At 42.4% G+C, this 22,938-nt stretch overlaps 1 protein-coding gene across 1 annotated transcript in view; it reads left to right on the top strand.

Annotated features, from left to right (window-relative positions):
* Positions 1-3,561: 3,561 nt before the first annotated feature.
* The window catches only part of Dapp1 (dual adaptor of phosphotyrosine and 3-phosphoinositides 1), a 30,716-nt gene continuing 11,339 nt past the window's right edge, over positions 3,562-22,938 (top strand). The window contains exons 1-4 of the mRNA XM_090356766.1: positions 3,562-3,693; positions 9,689-9,811; positions 13,185-13,318; positions 22,362-22,492. Of these exons, the coding sequence (XP_090212892.1) occupies positions 3,593-3,693; positions 9,689-9,811; positions 13,185-13,318; positions 22,362-22,492 (489 nt within the window). The 5' untranslated portion in view covers positions 3,562-3,592. The remainder of the gene's footprint in view (positions 3,694-9,688; positions 9,812-13,184; positions 13,319-22,361; positions 22,493-22,938) is intronic.

Raw genomic sequence — 22,938 nt, 5'->3', positions numbered from 1 at the left:
TCAGCCACTCTCGGGTCTCTCCTAAGAGGCAGGGCCTCAGCTCTGGAGCCTTCAGATCCACCCCAGTCACTTCTGGACAGGGTAGGCTTTTGGATTTCAAGTCACCTCTTTTTCTCCTTCTTCTTTTGTAGTGGATTTGCCTATTACCCTCCAGGGATTTAAATTACCAGAGTTTCCAAGATATTCTGGGAATGAGACATACAAGTGCTTGAGGTGGACAAAGCATTCCTTGCTGCAGGGATTTTCCTGTGCTCTGAGAGCTACTCAAGACTGCTACAGTCCACATGCCATGAACTGCTCAAGAGTCACACCAAAACCAGCTCCAGATTCTGCCCACTGAAGCATTTGGAGGGAGCAATATTGCTTCAGGTAAAAGCCACTATTTTATGGCCGACAAATGTCAGGGTTCTCCTGAGGAATAGGGCCTATAACATGTGTATATGAGTAGTAGATATAGATAATGGTGATATGTATGATATAGATTATATATAAATATATAAAGAAATTATACATAAATATATAAAGAGGAAACACATATGTAAGTTTATAGGTTATATATGTGTATATATAAATATATACAGGGAGAAAGAGAGAGAGAGAGAAATTTATGAGTCTAGTCACCAGAGGCCCACCCCTGTAGTTCTAGCTACTAGAAAGCTGTTATCTGAGGAGCTCAGTTTGAAGCCAGCACAGCTAGGAAAGTCCATATGATTTTTATCTCCAATTAACCAGCGAAACACTAGACATGAGATGTGTCTCAAGTGGTAAAGACATTAACTGTGTGAGAGAGAAACAGCCAAGTGAGAGCACAAGGCCCTGAGTTCAAGCCCTGCATTGACTCTCTTAAAATATAATTTGATGGTCTTTCTACCCAATTCCTCTCTTCTTTCTTTTCACAGATGTCAGATTGTGCTACTATTTGGAGAGAGAGAGAGAGAGAGAGAGAGAGAGAGAGAGAGAGAGAGAGAGAGAGAGAGAGAGAGACAGACAGACAGACAGACAGACAGACACAGAGACAGAGACACAGAGACAGAGAAAGACAGAGACAGAGAGACAGAGACAGAGGCAGAGACAGAGAACAGGGAGAACAGAAAGTACCATGAGTGAGCTTTCTAACACGCGGCAGGGAGCCAGTAAGAAAACAGGACTTACGCTTCTGTCAAGAGTGAGGTGACAAGGTACAAAAGAGACACCTGATCAGTTGTGACCCATGAAGGCTCCTGGGGGCTTCTTGTCATCACTCCTTGGATATTCATCTAAATAGGTGGCATCTCCACTTGACTGTCTTTCTATATGTCTATTATTACTTAACCTTCCTGAGCAGCAGCTGGGGAGAGCACTCTTGCAGGTAGCAGCTTGATGCTTCCTCATTAGAGCCTCACCTGGTGGAAAGAGGGATGAATGCTCTCTTAAGTCCTTTATCCAAAGGCACCCACTCCCTTTTAGAAAGACCCCACCTTCAGGGCCTAACCACCTTCCAAAGTCCCTGCCCCCTTTGCCATATTAGTTGCAGTGAGGCTCCAAGAGGAAATAAGTAAGTTAAGTAAATACATGAAGTGTGTAGCTTAAAAAAAAGTACCTCTAAGTAGTTGTACAAAGGGGTTTCAAGTCAGCATGTCAATTATGACATGGCAAACACATTTTGATCACTGTCACCCCTTTTATTGTTCTCTATCTGTCCCAGCCTCATCATACAGCTTTATAAAATGTGCCTTGGGAAGGCATTTGGAAACAAAACCTGACATTTCTTACATAGAAAAATAACATTTGGGTGATCTAATATGAAGTAGATTATGAAGAATTTTCTGAGTGTTCCAGATGTGGGTGAGATACTTCAACAATGCTGCTTCCACACATTTCCACCACCATACAGACCGTGGAGATGGTGGAGCAGGAGGCAATAGACAATCCTGGGGTGCCTGGGAAAATGTGACGCACTGGAAAGATGATATCAAAGGAGAAGGCAACAGGTGGAACAGCAAAATAGAACCGGAAGGGAGTAGGAAGAGGACAACGGCATGGGGGAGAGGTCATCCTGGCAAATTCTGCTACTTTCCTCCTTGTCCCCACCAAAACAAAAAGTGAAGATAAAGTAAAACCAGAATTTGCTAAAATGGGAACGAAATAGAGAATAACACACTGAGCCAAGGACTATAGAAAAAGAACAGGAAATCGGGTGCGGGCAACTTCCTCTATTGAAGCTGAGGTGCACAGTTGCAACTCCCTGGCCTCTTCTCTGCAAAACCCTGCAACCAAAAGGGCTTTAAATGCTTTTCTTTCCCCATTAGCTATGGGTGTGCTGTCAGGGTTTATTCCACCCCATCCCCCACTCCTACTCCCAGCTGTTTGCCCTTGGGAATTTCTCACAGGCAACTAGACTAAGCCAGGGTCTCACAAACAAATGGGAAGCAGAGGTCAGAGGAAAGACTGTGCGGAACAAAAGGATGGTAGGAAGCCAGTGGCCTCCAGCTGCAATCTGAGTCTCCTAGGACCAGCTGTGCTATGGTGATGACCAATAATAACTTGGTCCAGCTCAAGCTTCACCATTCAGGTAACAAGCCCTTCCTGATGCCAACTTACATAACATCCTAGGAACACTCATTTGTCTAGAGATAGACAGGAAGAAAGGGAGGGAAGGAAGGAGAGAGGGAAGGGGGGAGACAAGATGTGAGAGGGGGAGGAGAGAAGAGAGGGAGAAAAGCAGGAAAGGAGGGAAGGAGGAAGGGGAAAAGGGAAGAAGAAAGAGAGGGAGGAGGGGAGAGAGGGCAGCCAGGCAGATGCACACTCTTTCCTGCAGGAACACATGGCAAACGATGACGAGTTCTGTCTTCATCCACTGGGGCATTTTGCTCCACTTCCCAAGGACTGAGTCACTACAGTTTCCTTGTGGGATTTTCGGGCAGATGCTATTGTTCATGCATGAATCTGAGCAGCCATTAGGACAGAATTCCTGTGAACTGTGAACTGCCTCATCGGATAGGCTTTCCCCAAGGTGACCTTTCCTACCTACTTCTCATTGAGCTCCTCCTCCAAGATGGGACAAATAATCGTCTCCAAACGCGAGCATCAAGGCAGGCGGGAAAGGGATGCAGAAGTACTGAGACAAGGCTACAAACAAACTTCAGGGCCAAATTGGGCTCTGATTTCTTTGCCAGGGCTTGTTCAGAAGCTTCTTGAGGGGGTGAAAGCTCACAGACCCTCCTCTTCAAACCCCAGGGTGGGAACAGCAGAACAGCCATGGTTTGGACTCCTTGGAAGAGTGGAACCAATAATGGGATCACAGGTGCATGGAGTCCCTAGACCGAAACTGCTTGCAGGTGATGCTCCGCGGGTGTCAGAGGAGCCTGCCTTCATTTGCATACCTCCTGATTGACAGCAGGCTCCGGCCAGTGCCGGGGGCCAGGGTGGCTCTCAGGGGGCGGGGTAATCAGTTTCATTTCCTCGCTGGCTGGAGACTCACCGCCCTAGCAGGCTCCTGTTTGCCCTAGGAGGCAGACCCGAGAGCAGAGCGTGAGGAGTGGCTGAGTCCACCTCTCCTTCTCCTCCCACTGCATCTGCCAGGGGCCCAGCCAAACGACTTTGAAGGGCGCGAATGGGCAGAGCAGAACTTCTGGACAGGAAGATGAATGATCCGGATCCCTCAGATTTGTGGAGCAGATCGGATGGGGACGGTGAGCTGCTTCAGGACTTGGGGTAAGAAAGCTGATCTCCTTGACAGAATGCTTCTTGGATGGCTGTAACTCGGGCCGCTCACTTCCATCTGTGCTTACAGTCGGCCCCTTCCCATCCTGATCTTCTCTTTTCTATCCTGATCCTCCAGCCTGGCCGCTTGATTCATTTGTATCTTCTTTGAGGGCGGGGGGAGGGAGGTAATTCATTGTAAAAAAGGGCTGTTGAAGACTTTTCCAGGTAAATGGAGAACATGTGGCCACAATTCACTGCTGGACAGTCTTTGAGAATGGGGACAGAGCTGGGGCATTTGAGTCCATGTAGCCTGGTTTCTCTGATGTTGCTCTGGTTGGGGAAGAGTTGACCCGGAGGTGGTATTGCTGGTACCATATACACAGAACCTGCTCTGCAGTGAGAGGGACTTTTTCAAAAGAGAGAATGAGGAAGTTTCTGGAGCAGTCTGGCACTGCGTTTATGAGTTGCTGTGGGTACACTTTTCTTCAGGAACAGCTTTGAACCTTTAAATACCAACAGTGCAGGAACAGGATGGAACTTGTGTCCAGACATAGGTTTAGGTATGTGGCACCATCAGAGTCTTGCTCTGAAGAAAAGATCTTAGTGACACAACCCATGAGGATTTTTAATAAAAGAATCAAGATTACACAAGAGAAGAAGGGAATTTCCTAGAGATAGCAACCCTTCAATGTAAACATCCCCTACAAGGCTGGGTTAACAACAGTGTTTCCAAGTTAGCATAAAGCGGCTAGATCTTTGGACTGGATCCTTAACTGTTCACAATCCAATGACGTGGGACCTGTTATCACCTTACAGAAGCTGAACACAGGGCTGGGATCTAGCTCAATGGCAAAGCACTTGCCTAGCAAATGCAGTAATCCTGGGTTCAATTTCCAGTGCCATAAAAGAAAAGACAAAACAAAATGCAGTTGAAACAAAAACAACAAACAAGATGAAAATAGCACTTACCAGCTGTGAAAGCCTCACACATCCATGAAAGATAACCTGTGACTGGATTTCAAATCTTGGCTTTGGTAGCTAGGATTACAGGTGTCAGCCTCGCTGCTCTGTGTCTTCATGGTTTACTTCTATATGACTTTAATAAGTTATTTAAATCGCTGAAGTGCTCATGTTCATATCTTTTATAGATATTGACAGATAATTTAGTGGTTCAATTTCAGAAGGTACTGGTTGTTTGGTTTCTTTCCTCCTTCAGGCTCAGGGGTGTGTAAACCCTGTACCACGAATTACACACAGCCAATCTATCACTCAGTACCATTAGTCTCTAAAATGAAACAAGTCAAATGAGTTGCCTCATTTAAAGGAATGGAGAGAGGGAAGGAGGAAAGAAAGCAGGTCATCCCAAGGCCATCTCTTACATCCTGGATGCATCAGTGTGTCCAAAAGAAATTAGAAGTAAAACCATGTTGGTAGCTTGGCTTCACATTGGTGCCATGTGAAGCAGGGAGGGTGTGGCCAGGAGTGAGCAGCTCTGGCTGGTCAAACCTTGATCCTTTACGGAAGATATTCATGCCCGGGATGTTCAGGCTGCACAAGCTGAAAGAGTGATAGAGGGTAGGGAGAGACCTTGCTTATCCCTGCTATGCAGCACTTCACCCTCTCCCCCTCCCACCAGGAAGGGGAAGGGACCCTTTAGCCTTGGGCTTTGCTGCCAAAGGTCAGTCTTCAGACAGCTCCTAGCACCCTATAGTGCTTGGAAGACCTGCCTATGGCACAGTGCAGCCATCTTTGGTGCTGTTTGTAACAGAACCTGAGCCAGTCCATAGGGGGAGGGAGGGGGGTACAATCCAAAGTAACAGGAGATGAGTTATCTCACTACCCTGAGATCCTTTGCATCCAGCTATACTAGAGTTGGAAGCTATGAGACAGCCATTGAGGACAGGGAAAATCTCTCCTGTAATACAGATAGGGACAGTGTGGAGGAATTATGCTTCAGGAGCAGATGTTCATGTAAAGATTCCTGTTGAGTACCCAGTTACAGGTTAGAGCTGGACCATGGGAGCAGAAAACAGGAAGAGAGATACAGTTGGCATGGCAACTAGAAATGATGATAAGTGAAGATGTCAGCAAAGAGGAGGGTGAAGACGAACAGAGCTTTCTGTAACTGTGACCCAGCACTACTAGAACAGGCATGGCTTCCTTCCCCAGAACCAGCTTGGGATGCAAAAGACAAGAAAGGCTGTTGTGTTCTTTTCTAAGATTCCCTTGAGTTTTAGCATCCAGCTGCCAGGAAAAGCCCTCAGCAACTCTCCTTACAGTTTATGCCTCCATCAGTGCTTTTCTAGCTTCAGACAAGAGGCCCCCTACAGACCCATATAAAGGTACTATTGCATAGCTATAGGTAATAGAATTAAGACCCCAAATACAAACAAAAACCATTGAAGGGAAGGGCCAGAAAAACAAACACTAGAGACATTACATAAATTACAAACTGGCACAGAACTGCTAATTACTCAAAATCCCAGCAATCCTTTGGGGATAACCAAAGGAAGTGTTATACCCAAGACAGCCTGGGAACAGTATAGTTATATTATGTAGCTACAGACACAAAAGAGACATGATGAAAATGATTTTGGCTATTTTTAAATTAAATATTTATGATTTCTACTGATGCCTTCCCTCAAGTATGAGACTGATCACTTTTTTTTTTGTCTCTTAATGTTCACATGTGTAAAAAGAGATTGTAGTAGATCAAAGATTGAGGAACTTTTTTTTTTTTTTTCCAGTCCTGGGCTTGAGCTCAGGGCCTGAGCACTGTCCTTGGACTTTCTCAAGGCTAGAGCTCTACCACTTGAGCCTCAGCACCATTTCTGGCTTTTTTCTATGCATGTGGTGCCGAGGAATCGAACCCAGGTCTTCATGCATGCTAGGCAAGCACTTTAACCACTAGGCCAAACTCCCGGCCCCGATTGAAGAACTTTTTATACATGTATTTAAAGGTCCAGCTAACAAATGGCTGGGACTGCCATTTCAAACTCTTCGAAAGAATGAGGCTTGTATTAGTTCTGTCGCAGTAAGCAGAGGGCTGGCAAGATGGCCTTCTGTTCACACCTTTCTGGCCTGGAGGATAAGTGCCTCCTCTCATGGATCTCTGCTGCATGAACTGCTCTGATCTTCCAAAAACACATACATGGTCCAGCTTTATACAGGAGACTCAAAAGCAGAGAAATTAGGTTACTTGAAGGCCCAGCATATCTGGGTCCAATGCATATCCTTACTCCCCAAGCCAGGCAGCCTTTCTGCCGCAACTGGTTATCTATTGTCCACCCACCACACTGTACTATCACAGGCTATATGTCAATTCCTTTCCCATCCTCATGCTCAGTGATGTGTGATATAGATGCAGCTCAGATCACCAACAGACATCCTAGCAGCAGAACTATGAGACCATCTAAGAGCTGACCCCAGCTCAGAAACCTGCCTTCTACTACTGGCCATGTCTGACTGCTTGCCACTCAGGGAGCACTGGCTTTGGTCTTTGCACCCATGAACAGATGGGAAACGTGAGGAAGGTGCTGTAGCCGCACATGGAGTTTACAGGTCGGCTAACTTTCCTATGCAGAGCATGTTTAGTTCTTCTTAGTTTTTAAACTTCTCTCTTCTTATTCAGTGAGTACAACTTCTTAGTGCTTAGGGCAGAAAAGGAAGTTCTGTGATTACTCAACCAACTGGCTTTCTCATACCGGGCTTTGTATTCTGTACTTACGACTTGTGTACACAGAACCCCCCAACATCCTACTCAAGGAGACTTTTAGTAAATGTTGTAAATGAATTCACTTTTCTGGACAAGGAAAAAAATTAAGTAGGCTGAGAGAATTAGAAAGTATAAGGAAAAAAGTACAAAGTGTATGGAGTATCACACTGAGAAAAGCTTGTTTCTCCTCTGTGCGCATGCTCATTTCTGTAATCCTGGATTCTAGAAGTGGGTGGTGACTCTTGGTGGCCAGCAGATTGCATGTATCTAGTGCACCTGGGCTCAAGGGAGTTTCCTCCTCAGTTGTGTTGTTTTGTTCCTCCTGTGGGTGGCTTCTTTCTGTTACAAGTGGAAATCTGTCCCACAAGTTTTGTTTTATTTTCCTGGGTGGAGATGCTCCACTGCATTCCTAGCTCTTGAAGGACATTGTGCAAGGTGGCATGGGGATATGGGCATGTGTAGGAAGAAATGTCTGCAGGGCCAGAATATACCTGCAGGCATTCTGAGCACAGACTGGAGTGGAGAGGGACACAGGCATGTTTCAGGCAGGAAGTCAATCACTGATCTTAGAACTGAGGTGCAGTTTGTCAGCTCAACTTAGGTGAGATGACATTTTATACATAGGGGGTAAAAACAAACAGACAAACAAATATGGGAGAAGTTAAGGACTCTTCATGAAACTCTGTGGCTGGAATACGTGACGCTATCTTTCTATCTTCCAGAACTTCTGGCCTCATTCCTCAGACTCTAAGAACAAGTCTATCCTGATCTCTCATTCCTACAGAATTCTTTCCTCCTAGTTTTTTCTTTAGCTGAATTTTCACTCACCTTTAATTCATGGACTATATTTCTACTACAAAATAAAGATTATTTTTGCCCCCAAAGAGGAAATACACTACAGGGACATGCTTCAGAATCTTGTAAAATACTTGTTAATAGAAGGAAGAAAGAATAAAGAAGTCCCAATTCATTTTAGAATTAAGCTCCTTGAATTAATGTTCTTAGAATGCCCATAAAATTAGAAGTGAGGGGTCAGCCCCTGGATGGACAGGCTACCTCTCAATGGGAAATGAAGGAAAGCGATGATCATTGTCTTCTGGAGAAACAGGGAAACTGAAGCCCTTTATTTTCACTATGTCTCCTATTAAATTGCCCAGATATTTTAAACATACCTTCTGTAAAACATAAATATCTTCACCCAAATTCTCTCCCTCTCACTCTCTCTTACACACACACACACACACACACACACACACGAGCTCTTTCCATATTAGTCAGTTTGGTGTAGCATTTGGTGGGCCTGTCTGTGTTCACTAGGAAATATCAGATTCCTTGCAGCTAGGAAGGAAGTCAGCGTACCCATGACCCTGTATTTTAGTCTGATAGTGCAGTGGTGGCCCCATGAAATAGTCCTAAACGTGCAAAGGAGAGTGTAAGAGACTAAAATAAACTGAACATTTTGATCACAGCTTTTTATTTCTTTCATTATATGTTGTGCCAGTAACAGGCTCAGCTTTTTGGTTTATCACGTGAGCTACATATCCAAGTCAGGCATTTCGCAGACTTTTCTGCCAAGGCTGCCTCCGAACCATGATCCTAAGATCTCAGCCTCCTGAGTAGCTAGGATGAGCCACCATCACCTGGCTTCAAAGCCTGATCATATGGCTATTTTGAATTGGACTTTTAAACCCTTTTCAACCTAGAAAGCAACACTCTCAGTGTGCTGAGATGCTGTACAAAATGTCACACAGTAGGTGGCTTAACCAATGGGAAATCTATTGTCTCATCCTCCTGGAGACCAGAAAGCCAATGAAAAAAACATAGTCCTTCGTGAGAAGCGACCAGAGGAACCTCCAAGGCCTCTCTTTGGCTTTGTGGTGACCGTCTTCACATCCACATGGTTTTCTTCCTGTGTAGGGAGTCGAATTGTAGGGAGTCTAATTTTTCCCTTTACAAGAGGATAGATAATGGTCATCCTGGATTGAGCCCACCCTTTTAAACTTGATAAAGGCATTGTCTCCAAACAAGGTCTCATTTTACAGTCCTGGGGGTGAGGACTTTCGATGTGAGTTTTCATGGTGGAGTTCAGCCATAACTTTGACACTACCATTTGCCAATCCTCTCTGTTCTCCTCTTTGACTTCACCCAGAGGATTCCCTACTAGGACCTTGGGACTGACAGTGTGGTCTTTGCCTTAGTCACAAAGGGGAATATTCCTGGGTAATGTCTGAAAGGAAACCCCACCAAGGGAAGAGTCATGTTAGTAAAAGTGCTTTCCTGTTTTTTCAGGTGGTATCATGGCAACCTCACACGCCATGCTGCTGAGGCTCTTCTCCTCTCCAATGGGCGTGACGGAAGCTACCTTTTGAGGGACAGCACTGAGCACACTGGGAAGTACTCTCTTTCTGTCAGGTAGGGTATTTTAGAGTCCATTCCCACATTTAACTTTACCGTCCCTCAGATTGCCAGATAAAAACTCCCTGATTCCTTGTTGGGCTAGCAGGCTAAAGGATTTCACTCACTAACAAGTTGTTGCTGTTGTTTAAAGAGAACTGGAAGAGATTTAGAGAATGTTTTCATCTTCTGCTTCTTATTTGACTTATGAGCATGAAAACCAAAGGATGAGCCATCTGGCATCTAATAAATCAGCATTAGGAATAATAACAGAATTCAAATCCCTGAGACCTGGTCCAGTGAGTGCTGTGGCTCCTAACAGGAGTTCAAGACCCTCTTCTTTGCACCTTGCATTTTTCTTTATTCCCTTGTTGCTGAATAACGAAGTAGTCCCCATTTCCCTTTCAGCTGTCATCCAGGGATCAGTGTCTCCTCATGGAGACTTCTGAAGTTCCAGGTCACATGGCACCACTGCCAAAGCCAAATCACATTTCCCAAGACAGCCAAATCACATCTCTTTGATTTCTTCTTCCGTGAACAGGGAGAATTCCCAGTTCCACAGAGCTCATGTGATGAGGGCAGGCCTACAAATATAATCTTCACATATTAAGATAAATTACTTTGGGGACTTGGTGTTCTACAAACTCTCCTGCTAACTTTATCTAGCATAGGGTTTGCCTGAATAATTGGAACACAGTGTGGGTACTCCATCCTGGAATGCTCTGTCATCCCTTTCATTGCCCACAATGAATCTGCAGGCCCCCTTGAAAAGGAGAGGGGAAATAGTGGATGATGAAAAAAGTTGGGGAGTTTGTTTGGTTGGTTTTGCCAGTCCTGGGGCTTGAACTCAAAACCGTGGCACTGTTCTTGGGCTCTCTCAAGGCCAATGATCTATCACTTGAGCCACAACACCACTTCCAGCTTTTTCTGTGTATGTAGTACCAACGAATTGAACCCAGGGCTTTGTGCATGCTAGGCAAGCACTCTACCACTAGGATATGCTCCCAGCGCATTTGGGGAGTTCTAACAGAAAAAAAAATGCAAGTATTTTTCATGCATTCACATTTTTTAATCCATTTTGTAAGTAATAAATAGGTTGGGGCTTGAGTTGAGTGGCAGTGAGACCTCTGCTTTCTCTGACTGACAGCAGCACTGTTGAAAGTCCATTGGATGATGGACTACAGTGCTTTATTGAATGGATCTTGTGAAAGTCACATGTGGGAATATTGAATCAAATATTTTAATTATTTATTCATGTATACATGTTTCTTCTCACTGGTTAGGGAATAATCTCCTCGTGAATCGATGACATATATATTTCATCTTCATGAAACATTAAAATATGAGTCATTGCTTCCATTATATGTGCTTAGGAATTCTATTTTAAAAGCTACCAGAAGTGGCATGAGCCATAGTCCAGTTCTGCAGGATGATTGTATATACTCAATTATTCATTCATTCCTTTAAGAGTAAATATTTCAGACATTCACTCTGTGTCAGTCACAAAGACTGCAAAGACTTTTTTTCAGGAAGTACACTCTCAAAGGGCCAACAGCACCCCCAAAATACTATAAAGCAGAGCATAGTAGATAACATAAAAGCAATGTTTGAGTGGTTCAGAAGAGGCAAAACACTCAACATAAGGAGGAGGAGATATTTAAAGTCAAGGTGGGTGGGTAGCTGGGATTTGTCCCAACGGAGAAGGAGGAAGGCATTGCATGTGAAAGGAACAGTAGAAGCTAAGTTGCAGAGGCAGAAACTAGAGTAGGTCCAGGACAGGGAATCTGAAGGCACGATCCGTAGACCAGCAGCATCAACTGGGGACGTTAGACTATAAATCCTCTGCTCCAACAACTGAATCAGCGGATAGGTGGGTGTTTATAGGTTGTATAGGTGACCCTGATGCAAATGAGCGTTGCAGTGTGGGCTGCAGAGTGGGATATGTGGTTCAGAAGATAGGATGGGGACAAATAAAGTACAAAGAGGGATTTAATATTATATTCTATTTCATTTCAAAACTGAAGTGGAAAGAAGGGTGTCGGTGGCTCCTGCCTATCGTCCTTGCTACTAAAGAGACTTAGCTGTGAAGATCTTGGTTCAAAGCAAGCCCAGACAGACAAAATACTATTTCCACTTAGCCAGTAAAATGTCAGAAATGGAAGTGTGGCTCAGCCAGACTTGAGTATAAAAGCTGAGCCAAAGTTCAAGGCCCTGAGTTCAAGCTCTAGTGCCAGCAAGAAAACAAACAAAAATGAAATAGGAAAATGGCAACAGGAGAAATTTGGTCTTTTATTCAGTAGATAGTAAAACAGACTTGAGAGGAAAAGATCTGGGCACCCATGCATGACTAATTGACAGAAGCAAAAGTCTAACTCCCAAACAAGTCAGGGAAGAGCACAAAGCAGAGAGGGGAAGATGGAGAGGTTGGCATGTGCCATTTCTGTTTGCTGCCCTTTGGAACTCATGTCCTGCAAGAGGGTTAATATTCAAAGATGATTGCACTATGTCTGAGAAAAGTAAGCGAAAGTTATCTCGGGCCTTTTAGTAGAGCAAGAAATTGAAAGGCACATGCTCTGCCATTAATGATGTTCTTTAAAACTACAGTGATTCCAATGATTGCATATTCTTGGTTCCTAGGAAAGGTTAATGGTGATGCTAATATCTATGACTACGTTTTGCCTTCAAAAAGAAAATACTCGGCCGGGAGTTTGGCCTAGTGGTTAAAGTGCTTGCCTAGCATGCCTGAAGACCCAGGTTCAATTCCTCGGTACCACATACATAGAAAAAAAAGCCAGAAGTGGTGCTGAGGCTCAAGTGGTAGAGCTCTAGCCTTGAGAAAGTCCAAGGACAGTGCTCAGGCCCTGAGCTCAAGCCCAGGACTGGCAAAAAAAACAAAACAAAACAAAACAAAACAAAAAACAAAAAGAAAATACTCGGGGCTGGGAGTTTGGCCTAGTGGTAGAGTGCTTGCCTAGCATGCACGAAGACCTGGGTTCGATTCCTCGGTACCACATACATAGAAAAAAGCCAGAACTGGTGTGGAGGCTCAAGTGGTAGAGCTCTGGCCTTGAGAAAGTCCAAGGACAGTGCTCAGGCCCTGAACCTCAGCCCAGGACTGGCAAAAAAAAGAAGATACTCCTTTGGGGCCGGGAGTTGGGCCTAGTGGTAAGAATGCTTGCCTAGCATGCATAAAGACCCAGGTTCCATTTTCCACACCATATACACAGAAGAAGTCATTAAGTGGTACTGTGGCTCAAGTGGTAGAGCATTAGCTTTGAGAAAGCCCAAGGACAGCATTCAGGCCCTGAGTTCAAGTCCCAGGACTAGAAAAAAAAATAAAGAAGATACTCATTTGTTAACTAACATTCAATGCTTCCTTTTTCCCTTTTAGAGCCAAAGACTCAGTCAAACACTTCCATGTTGAATACACTGGATATTCATTTAAATTTGGCTTTAATGAATACTCATCTTTAAAAGATTTTATCAAGCATTTTGCAAATCAACCTTTGGTTGGAAGTGAGACAGGTAAGATATCCTAGTCTGTTTTCTGCCAATATAACTGAATGCCTGGCACTGGTTGACTTACTTAAAAAAAAAGTTATATAGCTCATGGTTCTTTAAGTCTGAGTATGGTATCCACATTTGCTCGGAAGAGGGTGACTTCTTGTGGATCTGGCCTTTCACATGATGAGCTATATAGCCAAAAGAGCTTTTTGCCAAAAACTCATTCTTGATATAATCCATTTCTCAATTAGCCATTAATCCATTAAGCTAACAAAATTAATATATTCATGAGGGTAGCGCCCTCTAAATCCAAACTATAGCACACACTATCCTGGTACTAGAATTGTCTATCTTGTCTAAACAAAAGTCAGCACAAAGTCACCTCTATATTTGTGGTACAGAACAGTAACTTGTTTTGTCCTAATTGGTGAGAAATAAATCTCAGTTCATCAAAGGCTCAGAAATTCCAAGAACCTGTGAAACTTAATAGTCAAAAGTACAGCCTGTCACCATGAATTGTACAGACTTTTTTTCCTGGTAAACTTGGCAGTGGCCTTTCTGTTAATCACTGTGGAGGCAAGAGATGCCAAGATCCTCTTCTGCCTTTGCTGTTGCTTATGTGACCTGGATAGACCCTAATCAGAATCATGCAGCATCTAGTACTGATTTAAAAGCACATACATACTCAATAGAAACCAAAAACTAGTTAGTTCTCTTAATACTGACTTTCCTAGGCTTGTGGTAGAATATTCTCAGTGGTGATCTTTTTTGATTCTGGTCGAAAGTCTCCCAGTCAGCCCAAAAACTTACTTCCCCACTTAGCTTGCTATTGTTCTTATGCATGGGTGTCTAGTGGGGAGATGTTTATTTCCATTGCTACCGTGGCTTTAATAAACGTTTCAGCTCCTCAGACATCTTCAAAGGTAAATTTATTACTTGTATCCAACCCTATACTTAGTTTTATTTAGTTCTTGGTCACTGAAAGTGGAGAGAGAATTTCTGAACCCAGAGCTTCATTTTTACTACTTCTTTTCATCCTTCTCCTTATCTGTCAGAATTTGAACCCAGGGCAGGTTCTTTGGGTAGATGGATGGATGGATGGATGATGATTAGTAGAACTCTGAAGCCTGCAAAAAGCACTGCAGTTATCTTTCTGTCATTCTTAACTCTCCAAGCAAAGCTTCTTCTTCTTCTTTTTTTTTTGCCAGTCCTGGGCTTAAATTCAGGGCCTGAGCACTGTCCTTGGGCTTTCTCAAGGCTAGTGCTCTATCATCACTTGAGCCACAGCACCACTTCTGGCTTTTTCTATGTATGTGGTACCAAGGAATCAGACCCGGGTCTTTGTGCTAGGCAAGCACTCTACCATGAGGCCAAATTCCCACCTACCCTCTCCCTTTTTTAAAACACTGTTTCTAGACTTTTTTTTTGTACTCTTTATCATTCTCTGTGATCCTTCCAGGATCTTCTCTAAGTTGAGAGGATGGACTGGGCAGATTTTAAAGTGCTTTGCAGTTGAATAAATGCATTCTGACTGAGCCTTTCCCACCTATCCATTCACTCACCAATAGGATCACATAGATTGTTCCAAAGTAAAGGTATTTCAATCTGCATTTGGGACAGTGCTCAGCCTCCCCAAAACTATTTTGATTATTATCATTTTGGCTAAATTGTTCTGTCTAAAGGAAGCTTGTGACCAATGCATTAAGCATTATATGGCTTTCTAACCACGATTCCTATAGTAGTTTTTCCTAAGTTAAAACTTGCAATACATGAATACTGCAAGACTATTTTCATTATAATGAAACTCAGGAAAATAAGATTCCTATCCTCCTCACTGCCTTTCCTCCTTTCATTCATTAGCTAACTGTGAATTCACTGTCAACTGAATTCTTGCTACCAGCCCTTCATGCTGATGGAGATGTACATGACTTACTGGCTTTAAGCCCTTGAGTAAGATTCTGGAAACTCCATCCCTCTTATCTGACCTGGCCAGATGAAGACAAGATGATGAGGCTGGAGACCAGGGGTAAAACTCATGACAATGAGTGTTCCGGTCTGCCTCCTGTGGAATTACAGGCCCCAGAAAACGAGATAAGTGGGCTGTAGTCCCAATGTAAGCCCAGAAGGCCCTCAAAAGTCACAGAGTCACCACTGTTGCCTACAGAGAATGGCCAGTTCTGGAAACTGGAAGATCACAGTCTAAAATCAGGTCTTTTTCTTCTTATATTTGAGAATCTACTCCTGTCTTTGAGACTTTTATCTCGAATAAACTACTCAGAAAAAAACAAAAGTGGTGCTGTAGCTCAAGTGGTAGAGTGCTAGTCTTGAGCACAAAGAAGATCAGACACAGAATCCAGGCCCTGAACTCAAGCCCCAGGACTGGCAAGAAAGAAAGAGAGAGAGAGAGAGAGAGAGAGAGAGAGAGAGAGAGAGAGAGAGAGAGAGAGAGAGAGAGAGAGAGAGAGAGAATCCACTTCTGATATCAGCCCTCAGATTAATCCTGTGAGGCTTTCTTTCTTTCTTGTGCATTATAAGATGAAACACAATTTCTGCTTATGTAATATGTTTGATTGAAATCACCAGGAAAAATCATGAGTCTACAGGTGGATGAGGCCCTCTCAGAGCACTCACCTCCAAGTTCCCAGAATGAGGACTAAAGCAGAGTGAGTGTTCCTGTGCATGCCTGTCAGCCGTTCATACCTCAGACTCTCCTTGCAGTTCCCAGAATGTACGTTTATTAAAGAGAAACTTGCAGCACCTGGCAGGCATGGCATTTAGCTCTGAAGACAATAGAGCTGATACTCAGATAACCCAAACCTCCTGATTCTGTTAAAATCCTTGGTTCTGGGCCATAAGGAAGTCTTTGCCCTCAAGAGAAGCAAAAGCACCCACGAAAGGAATGAATATTATTTTTTCATATATTTTATTGCAATTAATAGAAGGGTTACATTATAATCACCAGATAGAAGGTGCATTACTTCACAAACATTGATACCCTTTCTCATGTCTTGGTCCCCATTTCCCTCCCCCCCACCCACCGCTGCTCATGTTGTTTTCCCCCCTTCCCTATCCTATCTAATTTCAAATTACCAATCAAGCATATATATAATATATCCGATAACAAGGTGAAATACTGTAACAATATGAGATAACCAAGGGACAGCAAAAGAGATGAGAGATAACATAGTACATTAAAGACAACAATCACTCATTATATGGCTTTTGTTTCTATATTCTGGAGGTCCTTTCATTTAGCGACATCCTATATGGCCTTATGTGAAAGGAATGAAAATTATTTTTAAATGGTGGTTCCCTCTTTTCTTCTTGTTCTCTATTCTTTAAATGGAGAGGATGTTTGTTTTCTCATATAAGGTTTCCTAAGCAGGATCTAATCCTCCTGCCAACTTGAAGCATTCTATCATTGCATTTTCCCTTCTTGTTCTACTCTTCATAGAGATTGATGCCCATGCTAAGTTCTCCATATGAACAGTAGTGATCACTCTTAAGACACCAATTCACTAAGCCCAATAATTCCCCAAACATGGACTAGAGATACGTGTGTATCCATTTGTTATATATACACATACTGTAGAATTCACTTATTAAAAAATATCTTTCTCCACACATTAGTATGTAAACTCCTCAAGGAGAAAGATTTTGTCTGTTTTTTTTTCCTCTTGATATGTTCCAGATATGAGGCATAACTGCTACTCATTTCCACGGTGTGTCATGGTGGGTATGCCCTTTTCAGTGGGGAATTGTATATCAACAGCTCCAATAGCAACTCCTATATTCTAACTGCCAAAGACATGTACTCATTGAAGATCAAATTCAGAGTTTGCCTGTCTTTTGTCATAATATATTATTATATAAAATATACCTTCATATCTGCCTGTGACTTCTAATCTAGGCGTAGTAGACTGGATAGTTAAGCACTATTTTCCTAGTATAATTTATTTTTGTGTATCATGGGGCTTGAACTTGGTCTGGGTGCTGTTCCTGAGCTCTTCAGCTCAAGGCTACCACCCTACCCTTGAGCCAAGCCCCACTTCCGTTTTGCAGAGGTTAATTGGAGATAAGAGTGTCAGGTCCTTTTGTGTCCAGGCTGGCTTTGAATCTTGATCCTCAGATCTCAGCCTTTTGAGTAGCTAGGATTACAGGCTTGAGCTACTGTGCCCAGCTTAGTATAAATATTTTTGGTCCATAAATGAGTTTCTTTTCCACTGGACTTTCTTGTAGTTTGCTAAATTTTATAGATAGTTTTGAAAATAAACAATTACCTTTAAGATTAAATTTGGACATAACAGAATAATAATTACCCCCTTATTCACATTTTAAGTTTTTTTAAATGAAATTGTCATGTACAATTTTTTATACTGTGTGGTGATTTTAATCACCTTGTAATATACATAAGAAAATATGGCACAAATCAAAAGCTATATTCATCACTACCCTCTATAATGGTTGGTTCTTGCTCTTAAGATCCTATCTGGTTCTTTCGTAAATATCAAATTTCCACTTCTCTTTTTTGTTTTGATATGGAAATTCCCAACCTTTTGATGATGGTTAGAGCTATTATTTCATTTCCTGACACCAGCCATTTTGCCCAGGTGGCATTTTAAACTCATGAAGTTCACATTGATTTTAAGAATTTGGGTAATACTTCCCCAAGAACTAGTGGCAGCTTGGAAGTTGGCCAAACCAACAAACAGTAACCACTTCTTCAGTTTATGTTAGCCCCAAATGAATGTCTTTTTGTTGTTTCTATTTTCTTTTATTTTAGTTTATCGATGAAATATATTTGAAAAAGAAAAAAGTAGGCAAGGAAGAAGTGAGGAAAGCAACATTCGTGGGTGTTTACTAAATTCTGGGCCATCCGTAGGCTCTTTTCTTTTCTTTTTTTTTGTATATCAGATTATTTTATCTTCTTTCCCACCCACAACACATACTGTATTCTCATTTTCAGATGAGGAAATAAAAACTGGACAATTTTCAGATACCTGCTCAAGGTGTCCACCTCCTAACGGCCCACGCTGACATGAAGAGCAGATCCTTTCAGTTCCCAGGCGCAGGCTCCATCTATGCACCTTGCCCTCCTCCCCCTCAGCTGGGTCCACCGAGAGCTGGCAGTGCAGTATTGTCACAGCTCAACAGGGCTTCGAGGAATAGGATGAGGATGCTCCCGTCACAGGATATGGCACACTGTACGATTTGCTCCTGATAGTCCTACGGCCTACTGTTTTAAATCTTAAAATACTAAAGGTTGATCAGAAAAAAATCCACCGAGTAACTAAGCCCAACTTAGTTAGGTCTCTCCAGAAAGGACCTCAAACAGCCTATGGAAATATATAGTAAGGTAAAATAACAATTAAAGTCTGCATGAGCAAGAGTATAGGGAAGTGGGAGGCAGAGGAGAGCCGATACTGGCAAGGAAACATTTCATGTACACATGGCACATTTGCTGTAAGCAGGGCACGAATTTACCTGCAGAACTTCCTGATGCCTTTCTCCTCACTTGAGCCTGTGTGTCTAGTAAGATTTGCAGGATGTTGGTATTAGGGCTATTTTATTCTCCCTTTACCAATGAAGAAACTGAGTCCCGGTGAGAAAAAGCAAATACTCTCATCTCCTTTCCTCTTCTGGACTCTACCATTTCTTCCAACATGATTCATGCATGTGTGATCTTATCTACTGCAGAGTACGGTGGTGTACCAGAGACTTAGACCACAGATGTGTGCTGTAGACGTATCCATACAGTAACACCTGGTACTGGGAGTTTAAGCTTTGGGAGTAATGCATTCAGTCTGCCATTTGCTAATGCTGTGTCCTCCAAGAAATTATATAACCCTGCCAAGCTTTAGCTTCATCATCTTATTAAAATAGTTCCTACTTTAATGTCAGGTTGCAAAGACTGAAATGTATTAGGTGCATACCATAAATAGAATGATCCTTTGTATGCAGACATATCCCTTCCTGATAATTGCTGTTTAATAAAGCCCACTGGTGGTAAGTAATCCCATCTTGATAGAAGGCCAGAGCTTGAAATACTTAGCACATCAAAAGTGCAAGTTTAAGGAAAAGTGAATGTGTATAAGTTATATGTTTGTAGTATCCTCAGATTTTGAGCCAGTGCCATACATACCAAAAACAACGAACCTGTCTTGACTTGGATATTTGAACAGAATCTTCTTCCACCTTGGCTAACTGGTTTCCTTCTTCTTCCTCGGCTTGTCTCTGTGAGAATAGGAAGTGAAATTAGAAAGTTCCTTCCTTAGGTATATACAAACCTCGGTTAAAGTTTATTTGCAAAGAAAGGAACAAAGAGGAAGGAGAAAGATCTTGACTATTCTTGTAGAAGCCTCTAGATAGCCCCTTGCAGTTGACAGAAGGGACTAGAAAAATTGATCATGTCAGCTGGAAAATTTGCTTTCTGACCCTGAAGGCAGCAATTAATAGATATGATCTTGTTGTAATTCAATGAGAATATATTGAGTGCCAATAGTGAGACAGGTGTTACTAATCACCAATAAATAATATAGAGAGATGATTACTTCTTGCCTTCAAACACTTGCCAGTGCAGCTTATGGTTGTGTAATGTAAACCCAAATTTTAGTGCATAAAACAAATACTCAAACTAAAGCATCCTTTTAGGAGCTGTGTACATGCTGTTTTGAGTCTTAGGCTCCAACCTTCTCTGCTATGGTGGAAGTGTTCAAGAGACATTAATCTGTCTTGGAATATACTAATAGAATTACCAATAGAATTGCTACCTCTATCTATCTATCTATCTATCTATCTATCTATCTATCTATCTATCTATCTATCTGTTATCTACCTGTCTGTCTGTCTGTCTTGTCTGTCTGCCTGTGCGAATACTGGGGTTTGAACTCAGAACCTCATTTTGTTTGTAATTGGAAGCAAGAATCTTACAGATTTCCTGCCTCGACGGGCCTTGAACCTCAATTTTCAGGTCTCAGTCACCTGCATTGCTAGGATTATAGGCATGAGCCACCAGCTCCTGGTTTATATCATTTTTTTAATGAAACCTAAAAATCCGTATTTCCAAAGATGCAATTATTGGAATTTCATTTAAGGCATTTAAAATAGTCTCTATCAAACAACAGTAACATCAACCATATTCTTAATAGTTCCACAAACAAGTTTTAATCTGGTGCTTCACACGACCTTGTGAAGTATAGTTCTTTTTACAAGTCAGAAGTAGAGCAGAAGCTTGGACTGGCTAAGTTCAGTAGGTATTGGGGGGCTCTGGTGGCAGTCCATTGATTTCTGTCAGTGTCCAGGGATCATTCTGCAACGGTAGGATAACTGTTGAGCACTAGGTAGAGCAGGGAGGAGAGAAAATCCTCCCTTTCTTTCTGGCAGAGCCAGTCCCGGATCACACAGCAACTGCCATGGTGTTTGAGGAGCCCCCAAGCCTGTCAACTGCCGCTCTTGATTTATATGTCACTGCTTTCATTCTGACTGTAAAACTGTCACTGAATCCTTCTTCTATGACTGGATGTGTTCTCAGGAATGGCTGAACTGACGAAGGAGATCACAGACCATGTGCAAGGGCGGGTCTGGGGCCTCTGAGAATGGCAAAGGCATCTTTTATGATATCCATGCTACTGATCCCAAAGGGGAGGGTCCCAGAATTTTCATTCCACCCTCGCTTGGCTTTTAGCAACATGCCTTCTTTATGCCTGTACATGACCTGGGCCTGCATATCTGAAAATATGGGTCAGTTTTCACAATGAGACATTGTATGCATGCTAGCCGTATAAAGTGGTGTCTGTGTGTGTGTGTGTGTGTGTGTGTGTATGTATACATCAAATATCTGTATCAGGAGTTTCTAATAATGAGAAGGTATTTTTCTTTCTCTCTCTTTATTCAACATCTATACTTTCTACAATCTTTCAAATCAACTGTACAAAGATGAATACTTGAGGAAAATACCATCCTCTCTCCACCCTGCCCTTTCATCTCATTATCCACTCACCCTATTTTATTCATTCCTTTCATAATAGTTCCTCCACCTGAAGTTTTCTACTATTGTTTTTCTGGTCTCTACCTTGGAATGTAAGCTGTAACAGTCCCACAGTTGAAACAAATGCCTGGCACACAACAGGGCAACATAAATTATTTGTGGTATTTGCATCTCCTTCCCTGTCTAGTACAATCTTGGATGCGCCTGCCATAGAAAAGACAGTAAAATTAAAATCAAGAAGCCATAGCAAGGATGAAAAAAAAAGTCTTTAAATTTTGATTTTTTTTTTGTAGCCAAAGTTTCTAGTTTCTGTTTGACTAATCCTTGGCGGGAAGGTTGCAGAAGCGGAAGTGTCTAGTGGAACATTCTCTAAGCCTCTGAATGGAGCGCCCTACCCAAGGGCCTAGTTCTCTGGGCTGAGTGCTTTATCTGTCTCATTCCTACCTGCAGATGGACGTGGAGACCTTTGCAGATGAGCTTGTCTGTGGTCTTCACACTCAAGAAAAGCAAAGGTTCCAGTTAGTTAAGTTTAGTGGTAGAGAGAGTAAGGAGGGCCATGTGTCTACTTTTTAAGATGCACCGATCCATCACAAGTTTGTTCTGGAACTGGTGAGAAATAAGAATAGGTCTGTGTATATCTGGGCATTCGTATAGATTTATTTTCAAGGTTTTTATAAAGCCCACCTTGGTGATTGCTCAAGATCTATACCCAATAACAACCTCCTCTATAAAAGTGTTCCTGAATATTCTACAAAAAAAAAGGTTCTTCTGTGGCTCTCAGACACTGCCATCCAGCTACAGCACATTATCACAATTGGTTTCATCTCCTTGCTCAATTAAATGACTGCCTCCATCATCAGGAGGCCAAAAATGGTCTGTTTCAAGCTTTCAGGCTTATGTTTCAATGCCCAGCTTAAGTGTCTAGTGTATGTTTGGTAGTTCATGGATGTTAAGAATATGAATAAGTGAATATATGAAAAGAAGTGACCACAACCCAAGCTGAGTTGTCCAGTTAATATCCAGATATTTCTTCTAGGGACCCTCTGTAATTATTTTTATACTTTCATCTTCATTCAGGTACTTTGATTGTTCTGAAACATCCCTATCCAAGAAAAGTGGAAGAACCTTCCATTTATGAATCAGTGCGGGTTCACACAGCCATGCAGACAGGAAGGACAGAAAGCGACCTCGTGCCCACTGCGCCTTCTGTAAGCAAACGTTGATCAGCTAAAACGAGCAAAAAACCTCTCTCACTCTCTGAAAGCCATCAGGTGCAATAAGGTTGAAAGTCCATCTGTGAGCATAAAAATCTGGCTTGGGATATAAAGTTAGGAAAGGAATGTATCTGAAGGCTACAATGATATGAGTAAATAAAAAATAATGCAGTGCTGGGGTTAGGAAAGGTGGCTTATTATAGAGCATTTTGCCTATCATGCCAGAAGCCCTGAGTTCAAGTCTCATCAGCGTATGCGTGCGCACACACACACACACACACACACACACACACACACATTTTAGTAATAAAACAACACTTAAACATCTGTCTTTAAATGGCCAAGCAAGTTCATGAAAGAATGGCGACAGATGTGTTTGTTCACCTAGTTGACTAAACGGTTGTTCTTTGACAAGCTTTTTACGTTGAGAAGAAAATAAT

Source organism: Megascapheus bottae, chromosome 23 (assembly GCF_031878675.1).
Source record: "Megascapheus bottae isolate mThoBot1 chromosome 23, mThoBot2.hap1, whole genome shotgun sequence".
NCBI lineage: Eukaryota > Metazoa > Chordata > Mammalia > Rodentia > Geomyidae > Megascapheus > Megascapheus bottae.
Note: the sequence above shows the minus strand (reverse complement) of the source record. Positions and strands in the feature narration are given on the sequence as shown.